This window comes from Planococcus citri, chromosome 1 (assembly GCF_950023065.1).
Source record: "Planococcus citri chromosome 1, ihPlaCitr1.1, whole genome shotgun sequence".
Classification (NCBI taxonomy): domain Eukaryota; kingdom Metazoa; phylum Arthropoda; class Insecta; order Hemiptera; family Pseudococcidae; genus Planococcus; species Planococcus citri.
The window spans coordinates 78,409,760-78,427,787 of NC_088677.1; the positions used below are offsets into that span (position 1 = coordinate 78,409,760).

Here is an 18,028-nt window from a genome sequence, read left to right on the forward strand (position 1 = left end):
AACAGTAAAAAGCTTTTTAGCGAGGTTCAAAGAGGTAGGTTCAAAATTATGGTTCCAAAATTTTCCAAAAATCAACCCCCCCCCCTCCAATTTCAGCCCTTGAGAGTTGAGAGTCGAAAATAGAAAAATCACCTCGCATAACGTTTATTGGGTTTAAACAGATATTTTACACTAAAAAGTTTTTTGAAAATAATACTCAGTGGTTCCAAACATTCTTTTTTTATTCGTAACTTTGAAAGCCTCTGGAACCCAAAAAATGGTGATTCTGGGTAAACTAACCTCGGATCCGTATTTGGGATGTTTATTATTACAACATTTCAAGAGTGGTCGAGTCGGTAACTGTCTGAGCCCAAAAAGTGGCCTTATCGCAACCAGACTTGTTGGACCGGACCGAAAAACTGGACCGATGACTGTGACCAGACCCAAAAATGCACACAAGACCGAGTGGACCGGACTGGGCCGGACCTTAGACCTCTAAAACAAATTTATGTAAATATTAACAGAACAGATGACCCTTTTCAGAAAAAATAACAGGGACAGACCGAGACCGAAGACCTTTCTAAAAAATCGGACCAATGATCATGGTTTGGACCTCAGTTATGCCCAATTTTTCAATTTCAAATTTATAATGCCATTTTAGATGCCTATTTCGAATAAATTTCCATTGTGATTTAATTTCTTTCGAAGTTTCAATGTTTTGACAGAAAAATCCCATTTTTCAACGCATCTAATGTGTTAGGAAGCTTTTTTCTTTCTGAAAAATCAAGACCGTTTTTTTGGACCTGGGCTGACCCATGACCATAATGAAAATTTCTGTTCAGGACCGGGCCAGACCAACCTACAAAGACAAAAAATGCAGAACCGAATGACCAGCCCGGACTGTTTGAAAGCTGAAGCTCCGAACTAGGACCTTGATTTTGGAGCAACTGCAAAACCTGAGTGGTCCTACAAGCCTGATCACAACTCGAAGGCATAACATCAAAACCAGGTAACTCCCTTATCAGTTGATACCTGAGTAAAACGTTCTTTTTCACTGTAGCACTTCCTATCCGACTTGAATGTTCAAATAAAAAGTAGGTAACTGAAGGTGACTGTTGGAAGTGCTACAGTGAAAAAGAACGTTTTACTCAGATATCAACCCTATTGACAAAAATTATGCTATAGCATGCTAAAATGCATGCTTTTATGCATAGCACAAGCACACGTGAATTTGGACTTTTTTCAAAAAAAGCATGCGATTCAGCCTGCGAATATCATGCGTAAAAGTAATGTTAAAGCATGTAAAATAAAATTAAAATGAAAAAATGTTTGCCCTGGGCGGGCATTGAACCTGGGACCCGCCATTTCTGTTTTTTCGCGATACCTAACCAACTTGGCCACTTTGCTTCTTGCATAGAGAGGAGTTATTTCCTCATAAATGTTTGCACTTTTTGGACTTCGGAGAAAAATTAAAAAATTTAAGAAGTTCACAACGCACTAACATTTATGTGGAAATAACTCCACTCTTCGCATGCGGTGAAGTGGCTGAGCGGGCTGGGCAACAGACACTGAAACCGCGGGTCCCAGGTTCAATTCCCATCCAGGGTAGTAAATTTTTTTCAATTTTTCTTCTAATTTACATGTTGTAGTCCCTCGGTGGCGTAGTAGGTAGAGCCGCGGACCTCCGTTCACGAGGTACCCGGTTCAAACCCAGCTACAGAGGCAAGCTTGTGCGTGTAATTAAAAAATCTTTTGTGCAATTATCAACATTACACGCCAAGTACCGTGGGACTACCAGTTTAGCCGAGCTAACAGATGATGCACACCATCTGTTAGCAGAATCAAAAAGCTGAAACTGGTTCGAGCGTCTATAGAGGTCAACACTGAGGAGCTCAGGGTCTCTTAACTACCCGGCTAGCTCCAAGGTGCTTGTGTAGATGTCACTAGAAAGCAATGGGAAACTACTAGTGGAAGCTCGAAACAACGTCAATTCCCTAGAATAATTGCAGTGGCAATAGGCATACGCCTCACCCTGTTAGGGTACTTACCACAAAAATGCGATTTCCAATGTCCTGTAAAGGATAAGGAACCACGACGACGACATGCTGTAACATTGCTTTTACGCATGCTATTCGTAGGCCGAATCGCATGTTTATTTTTGAAAAAAGTCCGAATTCACGCATTACACATCAACATGCCTGTTTTTATGCATAATTTTGTCAATAGGGAACTGATAAGGGAGTTATGCGGTTTTGATATTAGGCCTTCGAACTCCTCTTTCGAGTTTTGCGAAGCATTCGTTGCTCCTTCAATTCATAAGATAGGCAAACAGTCATACAAGTACTGTTTTTTGTTCGTCTCCTCGAGTCTTACACTAGGCAACTGCATATTTGTGTTCCGGTTGAAAATGGGCTCAATAGATACATAAGACCCTAAAATAAAACAAAAAGCAGAGTGAGATTTTTCAATTTGAGTTGTATTTGTGGTCAGGAGAAATCAGAGAAATGATCAAAGTTGGGAAAATGGCCATTTTTGCACCACTTCACGAGTTTGTAGCGACATCAGTATTGTTTTGCGAATAAAACCAAAGTCATTTTCGGATTCTGCGCACTTTTTCAAGTAAACTACTTTCCCTAATTTTTGATTTTTGAAGTTTCAAGCGCATACCAAAGATTTTTATTTGTAAAAACTAAAAACTTGAAGCACGCGACGCTGGCGTCGCTGGCGTTACTCCGGCCACCACGTAATCGTGGCGCGGAACTGTGTTCACCCAAAGTTCGAGTTGAATTTTTCGTATTTAGAAAAATTAGTCTTATGCGCTTGAAACATTGAAAATCAAAAATCGGGGAGAATAGTTTACTCAAAAAAGTGCGTAGAATCCGAAAATGACCTTGGTTTTTTTCGCAAAACAATACGGATGTCGCTATACGAGTTCTTCAAAGTCAAAAAAAAGTTGCCTATATAGTGTCATCTCTTAATCGATTTGGAACGTCTAACTTGAGTGAGAGGACTGAATAGGTATTGAATTTTCAGCTACCCAGGTTATAATTGCCACGCATTCTGAAGCGATCTAAAATTTCTGACGAAAAGTTGATCTAGCTGGAGGCCCCAGATCGGCCCAAAAATGGTGCCGCTCGATTATAAGGCTACTAAGCGGTTGAAGATTTGCGAATCACTTATTTGATTTTTTGAATTTTTTAAATTTTCAAAGAAAATGAACTTCAGCACATGAAGCGTTGGTTACGGGGTCACCAAGATACTCTTTCGATCTAGCTTGATTTCGTTCTAATGGAAGAGTGCGAGATGGAACAGTTACCTACTAGTAACAAAAATAATTCAAATGTGTATGTAATATATGCTTTGGAAGAACTAAAACGGAGTACAATAGTAATATTTCTAGATTCTAGTTTCAGTTTTAGTTCCGGGCTCCTCAATGCTGCTTCTATACCCCTACCCTAAACCTTACACCAAACCAGTACCTCCTCTTCATCATCCGTATATGAATTTTACTGGTATAAACTGAACAAAGACCTATAGGTCTTTGAAACTGAATTGAGCTGATATACCTTGAAAATTCTACATTTTGCGGTAATTTCACGTCTTTGTCTGGCAGTGATTTTATTAACAAGTGATTTTCTCGATTCATTTGGATATTAATCAATTTGATGGTAGGTAAGATTTTTATTAATAAGTACCTAGATATTCGCTGCAGCAATACACGATCGAGTTCAGCATTTTATTGAATTTTAGATTTGTCATCCATATTGAATTCATACAGCCATATACCGAATCGTGAACCTACCAATTCAACATGGCTGAAACTGTGTCTAATGCGTACGACCTGACCTATCCGAGCCCTATCACGCTGAAAAAAATCTCATCGATCGTAGTTGCCGTGGAATTATGGCTTAAAGAAATCTGCACTCATCTCGAAAGTAAACGTGTACAAAAATTAGATTTGGAGAATAACATTCCGGTGAGAACTGTTCTTCCCATGTTGCCATCGACGATTTACAGTTTACTGGAAGAATATGTCGACAGATTCAGAAGGTCGATCGTTACATGGCAGATATATCATCTTGGTAATGTATTCAATCATAGCAATTTGAAGAACGTCTTGCGCCGGTTCCATGATTTTGCATGGGACTGGGATGGCACCATTCACGAAGCCCGCACAGCCAAACGAATGATGTTGTGTGATCGACTCACCGAAGATGAGAAATTCAAGCTCGCTTGTTTGTACTGCCTCGAAGATGATATTAAACGGATTTGGCCATCTGTCAGCGATAGGAAGAATTTAAATGAAATCAATTTTCGAACTTGTCCGCAACAGTACTACTGGATCTGCTACCTTAGAAACGAATTGCACAAGATTCCTAATCCACGTTCGAGTAATTATCCTATCGACGAGTTCATGATTTTTAGTTTAAGTAAGGATGAATGTAGATCGATGAACGGTTCATCTATCATGTATTTTTGGAATCGATTACCATCTAATAGACAGTCGCCATTACATGATTGCATACCTATCTTAAAGCATGTGGTGATATTCTCTAGGTTTATTTTACCAAAACTAAACAAACGTAAGCTCGACACTTTCGTGGCCGCAAAAGGTACTGTTTTGATACGAGATCTGTTGAAATCTGAATCAACTCTAGTACAAGTACATGTTCTTCCAACTTGGATGTATATTCGAAGCAGGATCAATATGAAAAAATTTTCGCATCTTATTAATGATATGCTAGAACCAAAGCTTATCTGCGTCACATATTGTCTTCATAGAATTGAGGCGAATTTGTTCAGCAAGATATGGAACAGTGTTCCGCAGGATTTCAAACGATCGGTGTTAGATGATGTACTGTATAATGATCGATTATTTCTCTCTCGAAATTTGTGTGATCCGGAAAATAATAGAATGAAATTTCTGATCACAGTATTGCAAGATGCTGCTTTGGAAGAGAGAAACGCATTTTGGCATAAATATTGGCGTCAGTTGATCTTCAGCGCACCCGTCGAAGATTCGATTTTTATAATGAAATTTTTCTTTTCGAAATGAAAATGAAATTACGTTATGATCGCCGATGATTTGTTCGGAGTAGGTAGGTAGGCTAAGTATTGAATGACTTTTTGTTTTTTTGTTGCCTTGATGAGCTATTTTTTTCATTTTATTATTACCTATTTTATTGCTTATTATTATTATTTTAATATATTGTTTCTATTTAACAAAGTACGTATTAAAATATATGTTTTTTGGAGAGTTCAACTATGGCAATATTTTTCACATTGGAGGGAGATATATCACAAGACCATATTATTTTTATGAGTTTATCAAATATCAATACATCCCTACCCCCCCCCCCCCCTCCCCCCACCTTCCATAAATGGAAATTTTGAAAAATTTCGGTGCCTAGAACATTCTGTTCAACTGCTTGAAAATAATTTGTAGCTCGTTTTTATAGCTTTTTATGATAATTTAGCTCAAAAATATGAAATTTGCAAAATTCGCTCTCCCTTTGACTCAGTCTAACGGGACTTTGGTGGCACTTGAGAGTCGGCAAATCGTGTGACTTATGGTTTATCAGATTTTCGAAACAGGCCCCAATGCAAATTTTTGAAAATCAAATTTGAGGCAAACATGAGAAAAAAATTGAAATTTTATCATGAAATTTGAAATAGAGTCGATTTCAGACCCATCGAATCAATTGGAAACTGTTTAAGAACACTTTTGAGTAGTTCTAGAGCCTCCAGCACATTTTTGAATTTGTTGAAATAATTTCCGTATTTTACCAAATAATGTTGGAAAGTTGAAATTCACGCTGTACCCTAATTTCAACTCGCTAAGTCGACTTGAGCTGGTTTCAAGCCGTTTTGGAGATTCTTACAACATTTTGGAAATCGCAATTTTCCAAAAAAAAAAAAAAAACACAAAAAAAATGATATAAAATCTGTCTAACATAAAACTCTGAAAATCTACTTTTTTAGCTCGTGTGCTCTTGATTGGTGCTTATTGATAATCCACTTGTCCGGTACCAATTCTCTATTGATGTTTTGGGCTGAAATGAAAAAGAATAAAATCTTAAACTCTAAAAATTCCAGAAACTGGAAACGATGAAAAGAAAATCGAAGATTCTGAAAGTTACCTGTAGGTGGCTAACCTTTAACCAGGCTAACTGAAAAATGAAATGACAAATAGGTACCTACAATCGAAGAGTCTGAAAATTGAATAAAAAATTAGATAAAGTGATGAGAAATGAGAGTAATCATGTCCTTTCACCATGCATGAAATGTTTGGAAGCACTGAAAGGATGAAGGGGACATCAAATTCTAGTACCTATCTAACTATCTGTCTAATTATACTAAGCTCTGCGCGGTGAAGTCCGTTGATCTTCTTCACAGCGGAGAAGTTTTCTTTAAAACAGATAGATTGTGCAAAATGCATAGCGGACTCGGCCGGCATCGTTTCATTTCCTACATGTGTTAAGTAGGTAGTCTTCATATTTTTTCATTATATTTCATCATCCTTCTTTTTTTTTTTTTTTTTTTTTTTTTCAGAAGAGGTGTTTAATTTGTCTAAATTCGTTTAGCTATGATGAATAATTGAAGAGCTCTATTCCAAAGTGGGTTAAGTCATTTTTTTCACCAAAAAATGCGTTTAAAATTTTTGTTGCTGAAATTTGTTCTGTTTCGAAAGGTCAGTGCACCTTTCCTTTCTTTGGACATACAACAATTGATTGTACAAAAAAATCACCTTGAAAAATCGATGACTTAACAATTAACATACATCCTCCCAATGTACTGTGAAAATTTGGACCCTCTAGGTCAATTTGAAGGGGCTACAGGCTGTCTGAAAAATTGAAAAACATGTAAAATAGCAAAAAAAGCCACTTTTTTGACCCTGGAGAGAGGTCAAATAGGATTGGAAGGTTGAAACCTGCAATAATCACTCATGGGGCACCCTCCCATTGTATGCTGAGAATTTGGACTTTCTAGATCAATTTTAGGGGTGAAGGGGTCAAAAACTGGGGTCAAATGTGGTTTTTCCCACCTTAATCAGGGTGGCGATGATCTAGGAAGCTGAAATTTTGATATGTTGATCACAATAGAGGTAATGGATCCAATATGACTTTGAAGCCCTCTAAGAATTCTTGATTTTTCACTTAGCATGTTATATTGGGTAGAAGTCGAAGAACAACAAAGAGTCAGCACATTAATGAAAAGTTTCATCGATGGATCAAATGTCAAAGAATTCTTCCACAAAGAGACAACATTTTCCAAATGACCAATGGTATGATTTTGGACCCTTTTCATCTATTTGGGGTCATATTATGCCCCTCCAAAAAAATGATCTTTCTGTAAAAATGGGGTTGGAAGGTTGAAACATGCAAAAAGCACTTCGGGTACATCCTCCTATTGTACTGTGAGAATTTGGACCCCCTAGGTCAACTTGGAGGGGCTGTAGGCTGTCTGAAAAATTGAAAAACGCATAAAATAGACCAAAAATCCACTTTTTGACCCTGGAGAGAGGTCAAATAGGATTGGAAGGTTGAAACCTGCAATAATCACTCATGGGGCACCCTCCCATTGTATGCTGAGAATTTGGACTTTCTAGATCAATTTTAGGGGTGAAGGGGTCAAAAACTGGGGTCAAATGTGGGTTTTCCCACCTTAACCAGGGTGGGGATGATCTAGGAAGCTGAAATTTTGAAATGTTGATCACAATGAGGGTAATGACCAATGGTATGATTTTGGACCCTTTTTATCTATTTGGGGTCATATTATGCCCCTCCAAAAAAATGATCTTTCTGTAAAAATGGGGTTGGAAGGTTGAAACATGCAAAAAGCACTTCGGGTACATCCTCCTATTGTACTGTGAGAATTTGGACCCCCTAGGTTAACTTGGAGGGGCTGTAGGCTGTGTGAAAAATTGAAAAACACATAAAATAGACCAAAAATCCACTTTTTGACCCTGGAGAGAGGTCAAATAGGATTGGAAGGTTGAAACCTGCAATAATCACTCATGGGGCACCCTCCCATTGTATGCTGAGAATTTGGACTTTCTAGATCAATTTTAGGGGTGAAGGGGTCAAAAACTGGGGTCAAATGAGGGTTTTCCCACCTTAATCAGGGTGGGGATGATCTAGGAAGCTGAAATTTTGATATGTTGATCACAATAGAGGTAATGACCAATGGTATGATTTTGGACCCTTTTCATCTATTTGGGGTCATATTATGCCCCTCCAAAAAAATGATCTTTCTGTAAAAATGGGGTCGGAAGGTTGAAACATGCAAAAAGCACTTCGGGTACATCCTCCTATTGTACTGTGAGAATTTGGACCCCCCAGGTCAACTTGGAGGGGCTGTAGGCTGTCTGAAAAATTGAAAAACACATAAAATAGACCAAAAATCCACTTTTTTGACCCTGGAGAGAGGTCAAATAGGGTTGGGAGGTTGAAACCTGCAACAATCACTCATGGGGCACCCTCCCATTGTATGCTGAGAATTTGGACTTTCTACATCAATTTTAGGGGTGAAGGGGTCAAAAACTGGGGTCAAATGTGGGTTTTCCCACCTTAATCAGGGTGGGGATGATCTAGGAAGCTGAAATTTCGATATGTTGATCACAATGAGAGCAATGACCAATGGTATGATTTTGGATTCTTTTTATCTATTTGGGGTCATATTATGCCCCTCCAAAAAAAATGACCTTTCTGTAAAAATGGGGTTGGAAGGTTGAAACATGCAAAAGGCACTTCGGGTACAACCTCCTATTGTACTGTGAGAATTTGGACCGCCCAGGTCAACTTGGAGGGGCTGTAGGCTGTCTGAAAAATTGAAAAACACATAAAATAGACCAAAAATCCACTTTTTGACCCTGGAGAGAGGTCAAATAGGATTGGAAGGCTGAAACCTGCAATAATCACTCATGAGGTACCCTTCCATTGTATGCTGAGAATTTGGACTTTCTAGATCAATTTTTTGGGTGAAGGGGTCAAAAACTGGGGTCAAATGTGGGTTTTCCCACCTTAATCAGGGTGGGGATGATCTAGGAAGCTGAAATTTGGATATGTTGATCACAATAGAGGTAATGACCAAAGGTATGATTTTGGACTCTTTTCATCCATTTGGAGTCATATTATGCCCCTCCAAAAACATGATCTTTCTGTAAAAATGGGGTTGGAAGGTTGAAACATGCAAAAAGCACTTCGGGTACATCCTCCTATTGTACTATGAGAATTTGGACCCCCTAGGTCAACTTGGAGGGGCTGTAGGCTGTCTGAAAAATTGAAAAACACATAAAATAGACAAAAAATCCACTTTTTGACCCTGGAGAGAGGTCAAATAGGATTGGAAGGTTGAAACCTGCAACAATCACCCATGGGGCACCCTTCCATTGTATGCTGAGAATTCGGACTTTCTAGATCAATTTTAGGGGTGAAGGGGTCAAAAACTGGGGTCAAATGTGGGTTTTCCCACCTCAATCAGGGTGGGGATGATCTAGGAAGCTGAATGTTGATCACAATGAGAGTAATAACCAATGGTATGATTTTGGACCCTTTTTATCTATTTGGGGTCATATTATGCCCCTCCAAAAAAAATGACCTTGCTGTAAAAATGGGGTTGGAAGGTTGAAACATGCAAAAGGCACTTCGGGTACATCCTCCTATTGTACTGTGAGAATTTGGACCCCCTAGGTCAACTTGGAGAGGCTGTAGGCTGTCTGAAAAATTGAAAAACGCATAAAATAGACCAAAAATCCACTTTTTGACCCTTGAGAGAGGTCAAATAGGGTTGGAAGGTTGAAACCTGCAATTATCACTCATGGGGCACCCTCCCATTGTATTCTGAAAATTTGGACCTTCTAAGTAAATTTTAGGGGTGAGGGGGTCAAAAACTGGGGTCAAATGTGGGTTTTCCCACCTTAATCAGGGTGGGGATGATCTAGGAAGCTGAAATTTTGATATGTTGATCACAATGAGGGTAATGACCAATGGTATGATTTTGGACTCTTTTTATCTATTTGGGGTCATATTATGCCCCTCCAAAAAAAATGACCTTTCTGTAAAAATGGGGTTGGAAGGTTGAAACATGCAAATGGCACTTCGGGTACATCCTCCTATTGTACTGTGAGAATTTGGACCCCCTAGGTCAACTTGGAGAGGCTGTAGGCTGTCTGAAAAATTGAAAAACACATAAAATAGACCAAAAATCCACTTTTTGACCCTTGAGAGAGGTCAAATAGGGTTGGAAGGTTGAAACCTGCAATTATCACTCATGGGGCACCCTCCCATTGTATTCTGAAAATTTGGACCTTCTAAGTAAGGTGAGGGGGTCAAAAATTGGGGTCAAATGTGGTTTTTCTTACCTTAAATGGGGTAGGGATGACTCAGGAAGCTGAAATTTGGATATGTTGATCACAATGGGGGTACTGAGCCACTGACCAATGGTTTGATTTTAGACCTTTTTAATCAATTTGGGGTCATATTATGCCCCTCCAAAAAAATGACCTTTCTGTAATTTTCAACTTTGACCCTTCAAACTGCGGGGGTCAGAGGAAACATTTTTCATGAAAAAAGAATCAGAGAGGAAAAATTTTTAAATATTCTGTACCCCTAGACTCTAGAAACCAAATTTTTCATTTTTTTAATGATATTTTTCAACTTGACGGGTTTTGTAGTTGTACAAGGGGACCAACATCATTCAAAGGACCAAAAAATGAAAAATTTTCAAAAAATTTCTATAGATAACAGTTTTTTATATAATGTATATATTTTTATTTTTCCAAAAATTTTAGGGGCTCCATACAAGAGCCAACATCATTTGGGGGTCAATGAAGATAGGGGGTACAATATTGGTTGGAAGATCTAAAGTTATCTAAAACAAATAATTATATTATCTCAAAAATTTGTGGAATTTAAATTTTTGAGATAGACAATTTTTTTAAAATTGACATTTTTTGAAAATGAAAATTATAAACAAATAAAATAAAGGCCAAATTTTATCATTGTTTGCCCGTCGCTAGCGACCGGTGATACTGCTAGTCTACATTATATACATGACTCTATAGTGATTCACTCTAGCTTTAGCATTTCTTCAGTGATGGTGCAAAGGTGGTACTGATGCTGTCAGCCAGTCAAACTACAAAGAGCGTTTGAAATTGGCAAATGGGCCACGAACCGCCATCCAGTTAGGCAGTACTTAGTTACCTATTTCTGTTCATCCAGGTTGCTACGTGGTCTTGGGATATAGAGCCTTACTTGGGCTTATAGTCTTAGGTTAGTATGTAGGTACCTACTTGAAAAATTCCATAGTAATTTTATAGGCCCTTGTCTAATACTGGGAGCAGTACCATACATTATTCATTAGCAATAAGACGTGATTTTGTCTTTTCATTGATTAGTTATCAATCATTTAAATGGTATGTACCTAGGTATACAAAATATTATGAATTAAGTTGTAATGTTATTATTTTTGGTGTAGCAATACTTGATTAATATAAAATCTGTAATTTCATTTTGAACATATTATTGAATTTTAGATTTCTCACCCGCATTGAATCCATCGATAGATATACCTACCCTTAGATGAAATCAAGACATCATGAATGAAATAATCGAGTCCAACGTGTACGACCTGATATATCCCAGCCCAGTCACCCTGAAAGAAATCTCATCTATCGTAGTTGTTGTGGAATTATGGCGTGAAGAAATCTGCGCACACATAGAAAGTAAGCGTTTACAAGAATTAAAGTTGAATTTGGAAGAAAATGGCATTCAATTGAGAAACGTGATACCCAATTTGCCATCTGCGATTTACGATTTCCTGGAGAAATACGTCGACGTATTCGGAGTGTCAATCTTGCAATGGGTGCATTTTCATCACTCTGATGTACTCCATCGGTGTGACGGTGATTTGGAGAAGATTTTGATTCGTTTTCATGATTTTGCATGGGACTGGAACGGCGCCATTCATTATCGGCGCACAGCCGAACGTTTGATGTTGTGCGATCGACTCACTGAATATGAGAAATTCCAGGTAGCTTGTTTTTACTGCTTTGAAGACGATATCAAACGAATTTGGCCATCTGTCAGCGCGATGGTGGATTTGAGTAGTATTGATTTTGATCGTTACTCGCAAATGTTCTACTGGATTTGCTGTCTTAGAAGCGAACTAGACAAAATACCCAATCTACGTAATGTGTCTGTGGACGAGGTGATGCTTTATAAGTACAGATCAGGATCGATTATTAACCATTCATTAGTGACGTATTTTTGGGATCGTATACCCTCTAATAAACAGCCACAAATAGTTATAGAAATGTTTGAGAATTGGTCGGATTTATTCTGTAGGTTTATATTACCAAAGCTGAACAAACACCAACTAGAGATATTTCTGACGGCGAAAGGTGCTGATCTTGTCAAGTCTCTGTTGTATTTTAGATGCCGCGCTTCGGAGCCACGTACTTCTTATTTTTCTTTTGGAACTTGGACGTACATTCGAAATAAAATTAGTACTAATAATTTTATTGGATATGTTAAGAAATCTCTTGAGTTTGAGATTTTCGATTCCACGGGCGGAGAATTTTATAAGAATGAATTATTTATGTTCCGCGAGATATGGAAAAGTGCTTCACAGCATTTCAAACGATCGGCGGTGAAAAATGCACTAACATGGAATAAGCCACGGTATCTCAAGCGTACATCGGCGAAATTTCTCATTGTTCTACTACAGGATGCTACTGTTGAAGAGAGAAACGCCTTTTGGAATAAAAATTGGTATGATATGTTGTATTGGTGTGTTGCCAGCGATTCGCTTATAGTGATGAAATTGTGTTTACAAACAGAAAACGAAATCGCGTTATTTAATAAGAACTTGATGGCGAATCATGAAGATATCACTACGTACTGCGTTCTGTTGATGGCAATAGGGTGTTTTGAACGATTAAATGACTTTCTGTCTGTTTGCTACCCCGATGTGCGAGAAAGAAACGAGTTTAAACAGCGTATATTGAGGTTGCATTTATTGAGAGAAGATCGTGTATTGAAAGTTGATTTATTCAGAAACAATAAATCGCTAAATGAGTTTATCAACGATGCTTTTCAAGATGCTGCTGATCTCGGCGTTGAATTTAGAAACCAATTCAGATCGTCACCTGCAACCGAACGCTGTTTATTCGAATGTACTGGCAGGGGCGATTTCGTTATCGTGATGGAATTCGTCGACACTTTTTTTCCTGATGAACAAGTCAGGATGCCTATGAAAATACGTTTGTTTGAGCATTTCAAAGAGCATTTGGTTGCTGGTAGTGTTTCGCTTAGGGGTAGTGATGATTTCAAGCTGGATGATTTTATAACGTGGTGCTTTAACAACGACGAAAATAAAATTGACAGCTTTAAAAAGCAATTTTATCCTAAAAAAGAAGGGTCGTCTCCTCCTAGAAAACGTAGAAGGATGGTGTAGCGATTCTTCGAATCTGAAGTTATACTTATTATTCTTTTTTATTCAGCGTGTCAAATAATAATAACCTTTTATCGTTTTCCTGTTTCGTGTTTTTATTCTTAATACCTACGTAAGTACATTGGTGATATTATGAATATTTTGTGGCTAGATATATCAAGTAGTAATAATCGATTGTTATCACTTAACTGTTCTTTACCTACATAAGTAATAAACGTATTAAATTAATTTTATTGGCGAATTTATAACGGTCATTTACTTAATATTTCAGTGTTAGGTGGTGGTAAACTGGACCACTTATCTTTCTGGACTGAAAACTCCAAAATGAAATTGAAAGCCCGGGAAATAAAATAAAAAACTGAAACTGAATTCAATTCGAAAATTGAAAAAAAATAGGAAAACTTGCGAGTTGGATTAAAAATTAAAAACGAAATTGAAAATAGGAAGTAATATAGCAAAAATTCCAAACAGAAAATAAAATAGGTATACGAGTTGAAAACTCTGAAAATGAAAACTGAAAATCCAAAAAACGAAATCGGAAACTAAACCTGAAATTGTAAAATCAGAACATCGAATCGAAAATGTAAAAAGGAAATCGGAAGACTGAAAATGAAATTCGAGACTAAGGTTGAAATCTAAAACTTTTGAAAATGCGAAATTGAAAAACTCTGAAAAGTTAGTAAGTAGGTAACTAATCTGAAAATGAAATCGAGAACTCAACAGCACCAAGATTATCAAACCGGATAAAAGAGAATCGTAAGAGAGTGCCAAAATGCACCACCAGTGAAACATTCAGGTGCTGAATTTCATTTTCTGATTTTCTGGGTTTAGCTAGCTAATTTTTGAAAATTCAAATTTGGCCTAATATTTTTTATAATGAAAATATCAAAGTTTGATCAAATTGACGTATCTACATATAATCGTATGTAATAGTCAGAAATTTGGTTTGTAGTGTAATGACGAAAAAATCGTCCATATTTACCTCTTCATAATTTTACCCCATCTGTAAAATATGTATTACTTCGTTTCGGTTTTATCACTTCTTTTCAATACTTTTAAACTATGTATAAGAAAGAGCGGCCTCTTATAAAACCATTCCATACCTTTTCCTCGCCTTTCCCTATAATGCAAAGTTTTATTGAGCTGCTTGTTAAAAATGTACACCCATTGTACCTTTCCCTATAACGCAAAGTTTTATTTTGCTGCTTGTTAAAAATGTACATCCATTGTTTTCTATAAAAACGTCAGTGGCTTCTTGAATCCATCCTATACCTTCCTATACTAAAAAACAATCAAACAATAAAGTTCTCCTTTGAAATCCACTTCATAAAAAGTGCAGTGGCTTCCAAATGTAAAATTCCATATTTTTCAATGCAACCTTTTCCCAATAAATACTCAGCTCTCAGCTCACTAAATCATCAGTTCAACTTCAGCTTCTTACTTTGCTGTCTTAAGTTCTTTACTAGTACCTACCTAGTTTTACTTTTATCAAAGTTTGTGACTTCAAGTTGTACCTACTTGTTCGCGATTATCTTAAATACTGTTGTGAATTTATTTCCGACAATAAACTTTTAAAGTGAACTTTTTCGAACTTTTAATTCGTTTAATTAATCGGAGATCCTGTCATCACAAATTGGCGCCCGAATTAAAGAATCCATCTTCAAGACATCTCTAAATTGTCCAATCGTTCCGAAAATCATCTTTAAAATTGTCAACGGTAATATCAATTTTATGTCAGCCTATTACAATACATTTAAAATTATTTTAAAAGTGCTTTTAGACATAGTTATAGGTATATTTTTATTTTAATGAGTCAACCCCCCAAATCCCCTAATAAATTCGAATTGCTCTCTGAAGTTGAAAACGAAAGCACAGAGAAAGCTTCAGAAACTGTACTCACCAATTTTGGCTGGGTTCATAACCTACCTCTAGAAGGAATCAATTTTATTATATTTTCAATCAATTTGAAAAACACTCAAAATTTAACAAGAGATCAGAAATTAAAATTACTCAAGCGATACATTGAAGAAAACCAAGAACAACATATAAAAGCAAAAAAAGCCTATTATTATTTTCTCACTCAAGAACTAGAACCTTTCTTAGGCACAGACGAAGACCCAAAAACTTTTTCTGAAACAGGTACTCAAACCTCCTTTAAAACAAAAAACAAAAAAATTCAAACCAGAATTCAAACCACCACGATGCCTTCTGATAAACTTTTCCATCCAGAAAAATTCTCTGGTTTCGACACAAATTTACAAAAATTCTTCAAAGATTTTGAACGTTGCAGTAAAGCAAACGATTGGGATGATGCTAAGCAAGTTACTTATTTTCCTATGTACCTCACAGATCTGGCTCTTGATGTGTACAATAACCTTGCACCAATAAATCCTGCTACTTATGCCCAACTGAAAAAATCCTTCTTGCATGATTTTAATGAAAATGCACAAAAAACCCTTTGTGAATCTAAATTGACTACGCGTATGCAATTGGAAAACGAACCAATTCTGAAATACGTTACTGACGTATTAGAATTATGCAACAATGTTGACGAAAGCATGAAAGAAGAAGCCAAATGCAACTATATTTTGAAAGGCTTACTTCCTCAGATACATAAAGCGATTTCCCTATGTGACAATACCAAATTGAAAAGTCTCCGAGAAAATCTTCAGAAATACGAGTGTAGCAAGAACCTCATCGACTACAGAAAAAATCAAGACAAAGATAAACGCATTCAAAAACTCGAACATGATATTTTCCAGCTTAATAAGCAAATTACTCAAAAAATGACCATTTCCCCAACCCAAACTTCGAATTTTATGCCGAATAGACCACATTTTTTGCAACATTTTTCTAGGCCACAGCCTTTAATGCAACAAACACCCAGACCCATGTTTAGGCAATCTCAGTATTATCCAAACAATTATCAAAACGCCATCCAGCCAAGAAATCTCTCATGGAGAAATTCGTCTAACAATCTCTCATGGAGAAATTCGTCCAACACCCTCGAACCTAGAAATCTCTCGTGGAGAAATTCGCCTTTCTCGCCTATGCCGTTTCAAAAACCTTTTATGCGACCAAATCGATTTTATAATGCCTATCCCCCGAATCAGAACAATTCCCGCCCTCAAAATACAAATCGCTACTTAACCCAACAAAACCAAAGTACAGAACAAGAAAAACCTCAAACCAAATCGGATGTAAAAACCCCCTTCTGTAATTATTGTAAACGAAAAGGACACGACATCGATACATGTTTTAGCAAAAACAAAAAAAAAAAAAACATCGAATTAAATCAAACCGTTACCTGTTTTTTTCTAAACGATCATCAAAAAACCCAATTTTTTCATAATATTCAGGCACTGAATAAGTATTCGGATACAAAATATTTCCCCGATGAAGAAATAGAAACGAATATACCAGAAAAACCCACCACCTCTGCACAATATGAAAATATACGAATTGAAAATTTAGAACTAGAAATTACGATTAATAATTCAATAATAAAAGCCGTCGTTGATACGGGTAGCAACGTATCACTTATCAGCAAAAATCTGTTAGGAAACGACGATATAATAGAACCTTCTGATCTGAACATTTTTGCTGCTAATAATTCGGAAATTCAAATTCTCGGAAAAACGAATGCAAAAATTCAAATCCTCAATCAGGAATACCAATTAATTGCCTATGTAGGTGAAAACCTCAGCGCACCGCTAATATTAGGCACCAATTTTTTTATCGAACATAAAGCAATTCTCGATTTTGCAAAACAGCAAATCATTTTAGGCCATTTTTCAAATAAAGTAATAATCCCAATGGATCAAAATTGGATAAAATTATGCAAAAATAATACCATTGCAATTGACCAAAATAAAATATTTACGTTATCTGATATGCAATTCGCTCCAAAATCAACAACATCTTTTCTGTTGGAACATAAATTAGATCACCCTGTTCGATTCGTTCATCTTCAACATTTTATCAACACAACTGGTTTGCATATCACAATCGAAGAAACTGAAAATAAACACGAATTAAATTTGTATGTACATAATCATACGAATATTACCCAACGCATTTTCAAAAAACAAAATCTTGGAACTTTAGAAAAACTTAATGCAGAAAGAGCATTCCCGGGTAAGATAGTGAAATCGGCACTTTCTCCGATTTGGTTGAAACTTACCCAAAATGTTAGTTTGGATGTAAAATCATCCCAAAAATTTTTTTGAGCCGACCCCCCCACCCCCACCCGAGAAATGTGCCCATACGTGCTCAAAATTCAAAATTCTCGTTCTCCGGAGGGAGTGGTCCAAAAATTTTGAAACTTTCACAGAAAATAGTCACTAGGTAGGTGCGTGTGTGGAATTTTTTTTGAAAAAAAAAATTCATATTTGGGGGGTTTTTGGGGGGGTTCAAAATTTCAAAAATTCGTAGAAAAAAAACGGGGAGGGTACCCTCTCTGAAATTTTTTCAGAAATTGAATTACACCCTAAGGTATAACATATAATTTTCCCAAGGCCCCAAAGGGGGGTGCAACATGGTCAAAAAAAAGAAAGTTTGAAAAAAAACATGATCTCCAGTACTACCGCGCGTT

At 36.8% G+C, this 18,028-nt stretch overlaps 2 protein-coding genes across 4 annotated transcripts; both read left to right on the forward strand.

The window, feature by feature from the left end:
* The first annotated feature begins 3,504 nt into the window (after positions 1-3,504).
* LOC135834205 (uncharacterized) lies at positions 3,505-5,242 on the forward strand. Of its 3 annotated transcripts, none has more exons than XM_065348052.1 (2): positions 3,505-3,651; positions 3,730-5,242. In XM_065348052.1, the coding sequence occupies exon 2, from the start codon at positions 3,791-3,793 to the stop codon at positions 5,033-5,035; it is 1,245 nt and encodes a 414-aa protein (XP_065204124.1). In that variant the 5' UTR covers positions 3,505-3,651; positions 3,730-3,790; the 3' UTR covers positions 5,036-5,242. The 3 variants fall into 3 exon arrangements, with proteins under 3 accessions (XP_065204124.1, XP_065204130.1, XP_065204118.1); XM_065348058.1 differs by having other exon boundaries at positions 3,505-3,647; positions 3,712-5,242; XM_065348046.1 differs by having other exon boundaries at positions 3,505-3,647.
* Positions 5,243-11,084: 5,842 nt separating this feature from the next.
* Positions 11,085-13,662, forward strand: LOC135834252 (uncharacterized). The gene is made up of 2 exons (XM_065348087.1): positions 11,085-11,395; positions 11,516-13,662. The coding sequence occupies exon 2, from the start codon at positions 11,578-11,580 to the stop codon at positions 13,435-13,437; it is 1,860 nt and encodes a 619-aa protein (XP_065204159.1). The 5' UTR covers positions 11,085-11,395; positions 11,516-11,577; the 3' UTR covers positions 13,438-13,662.
* Positions 13,663-18,028: the final 4,366 nt, after the last annotated feature.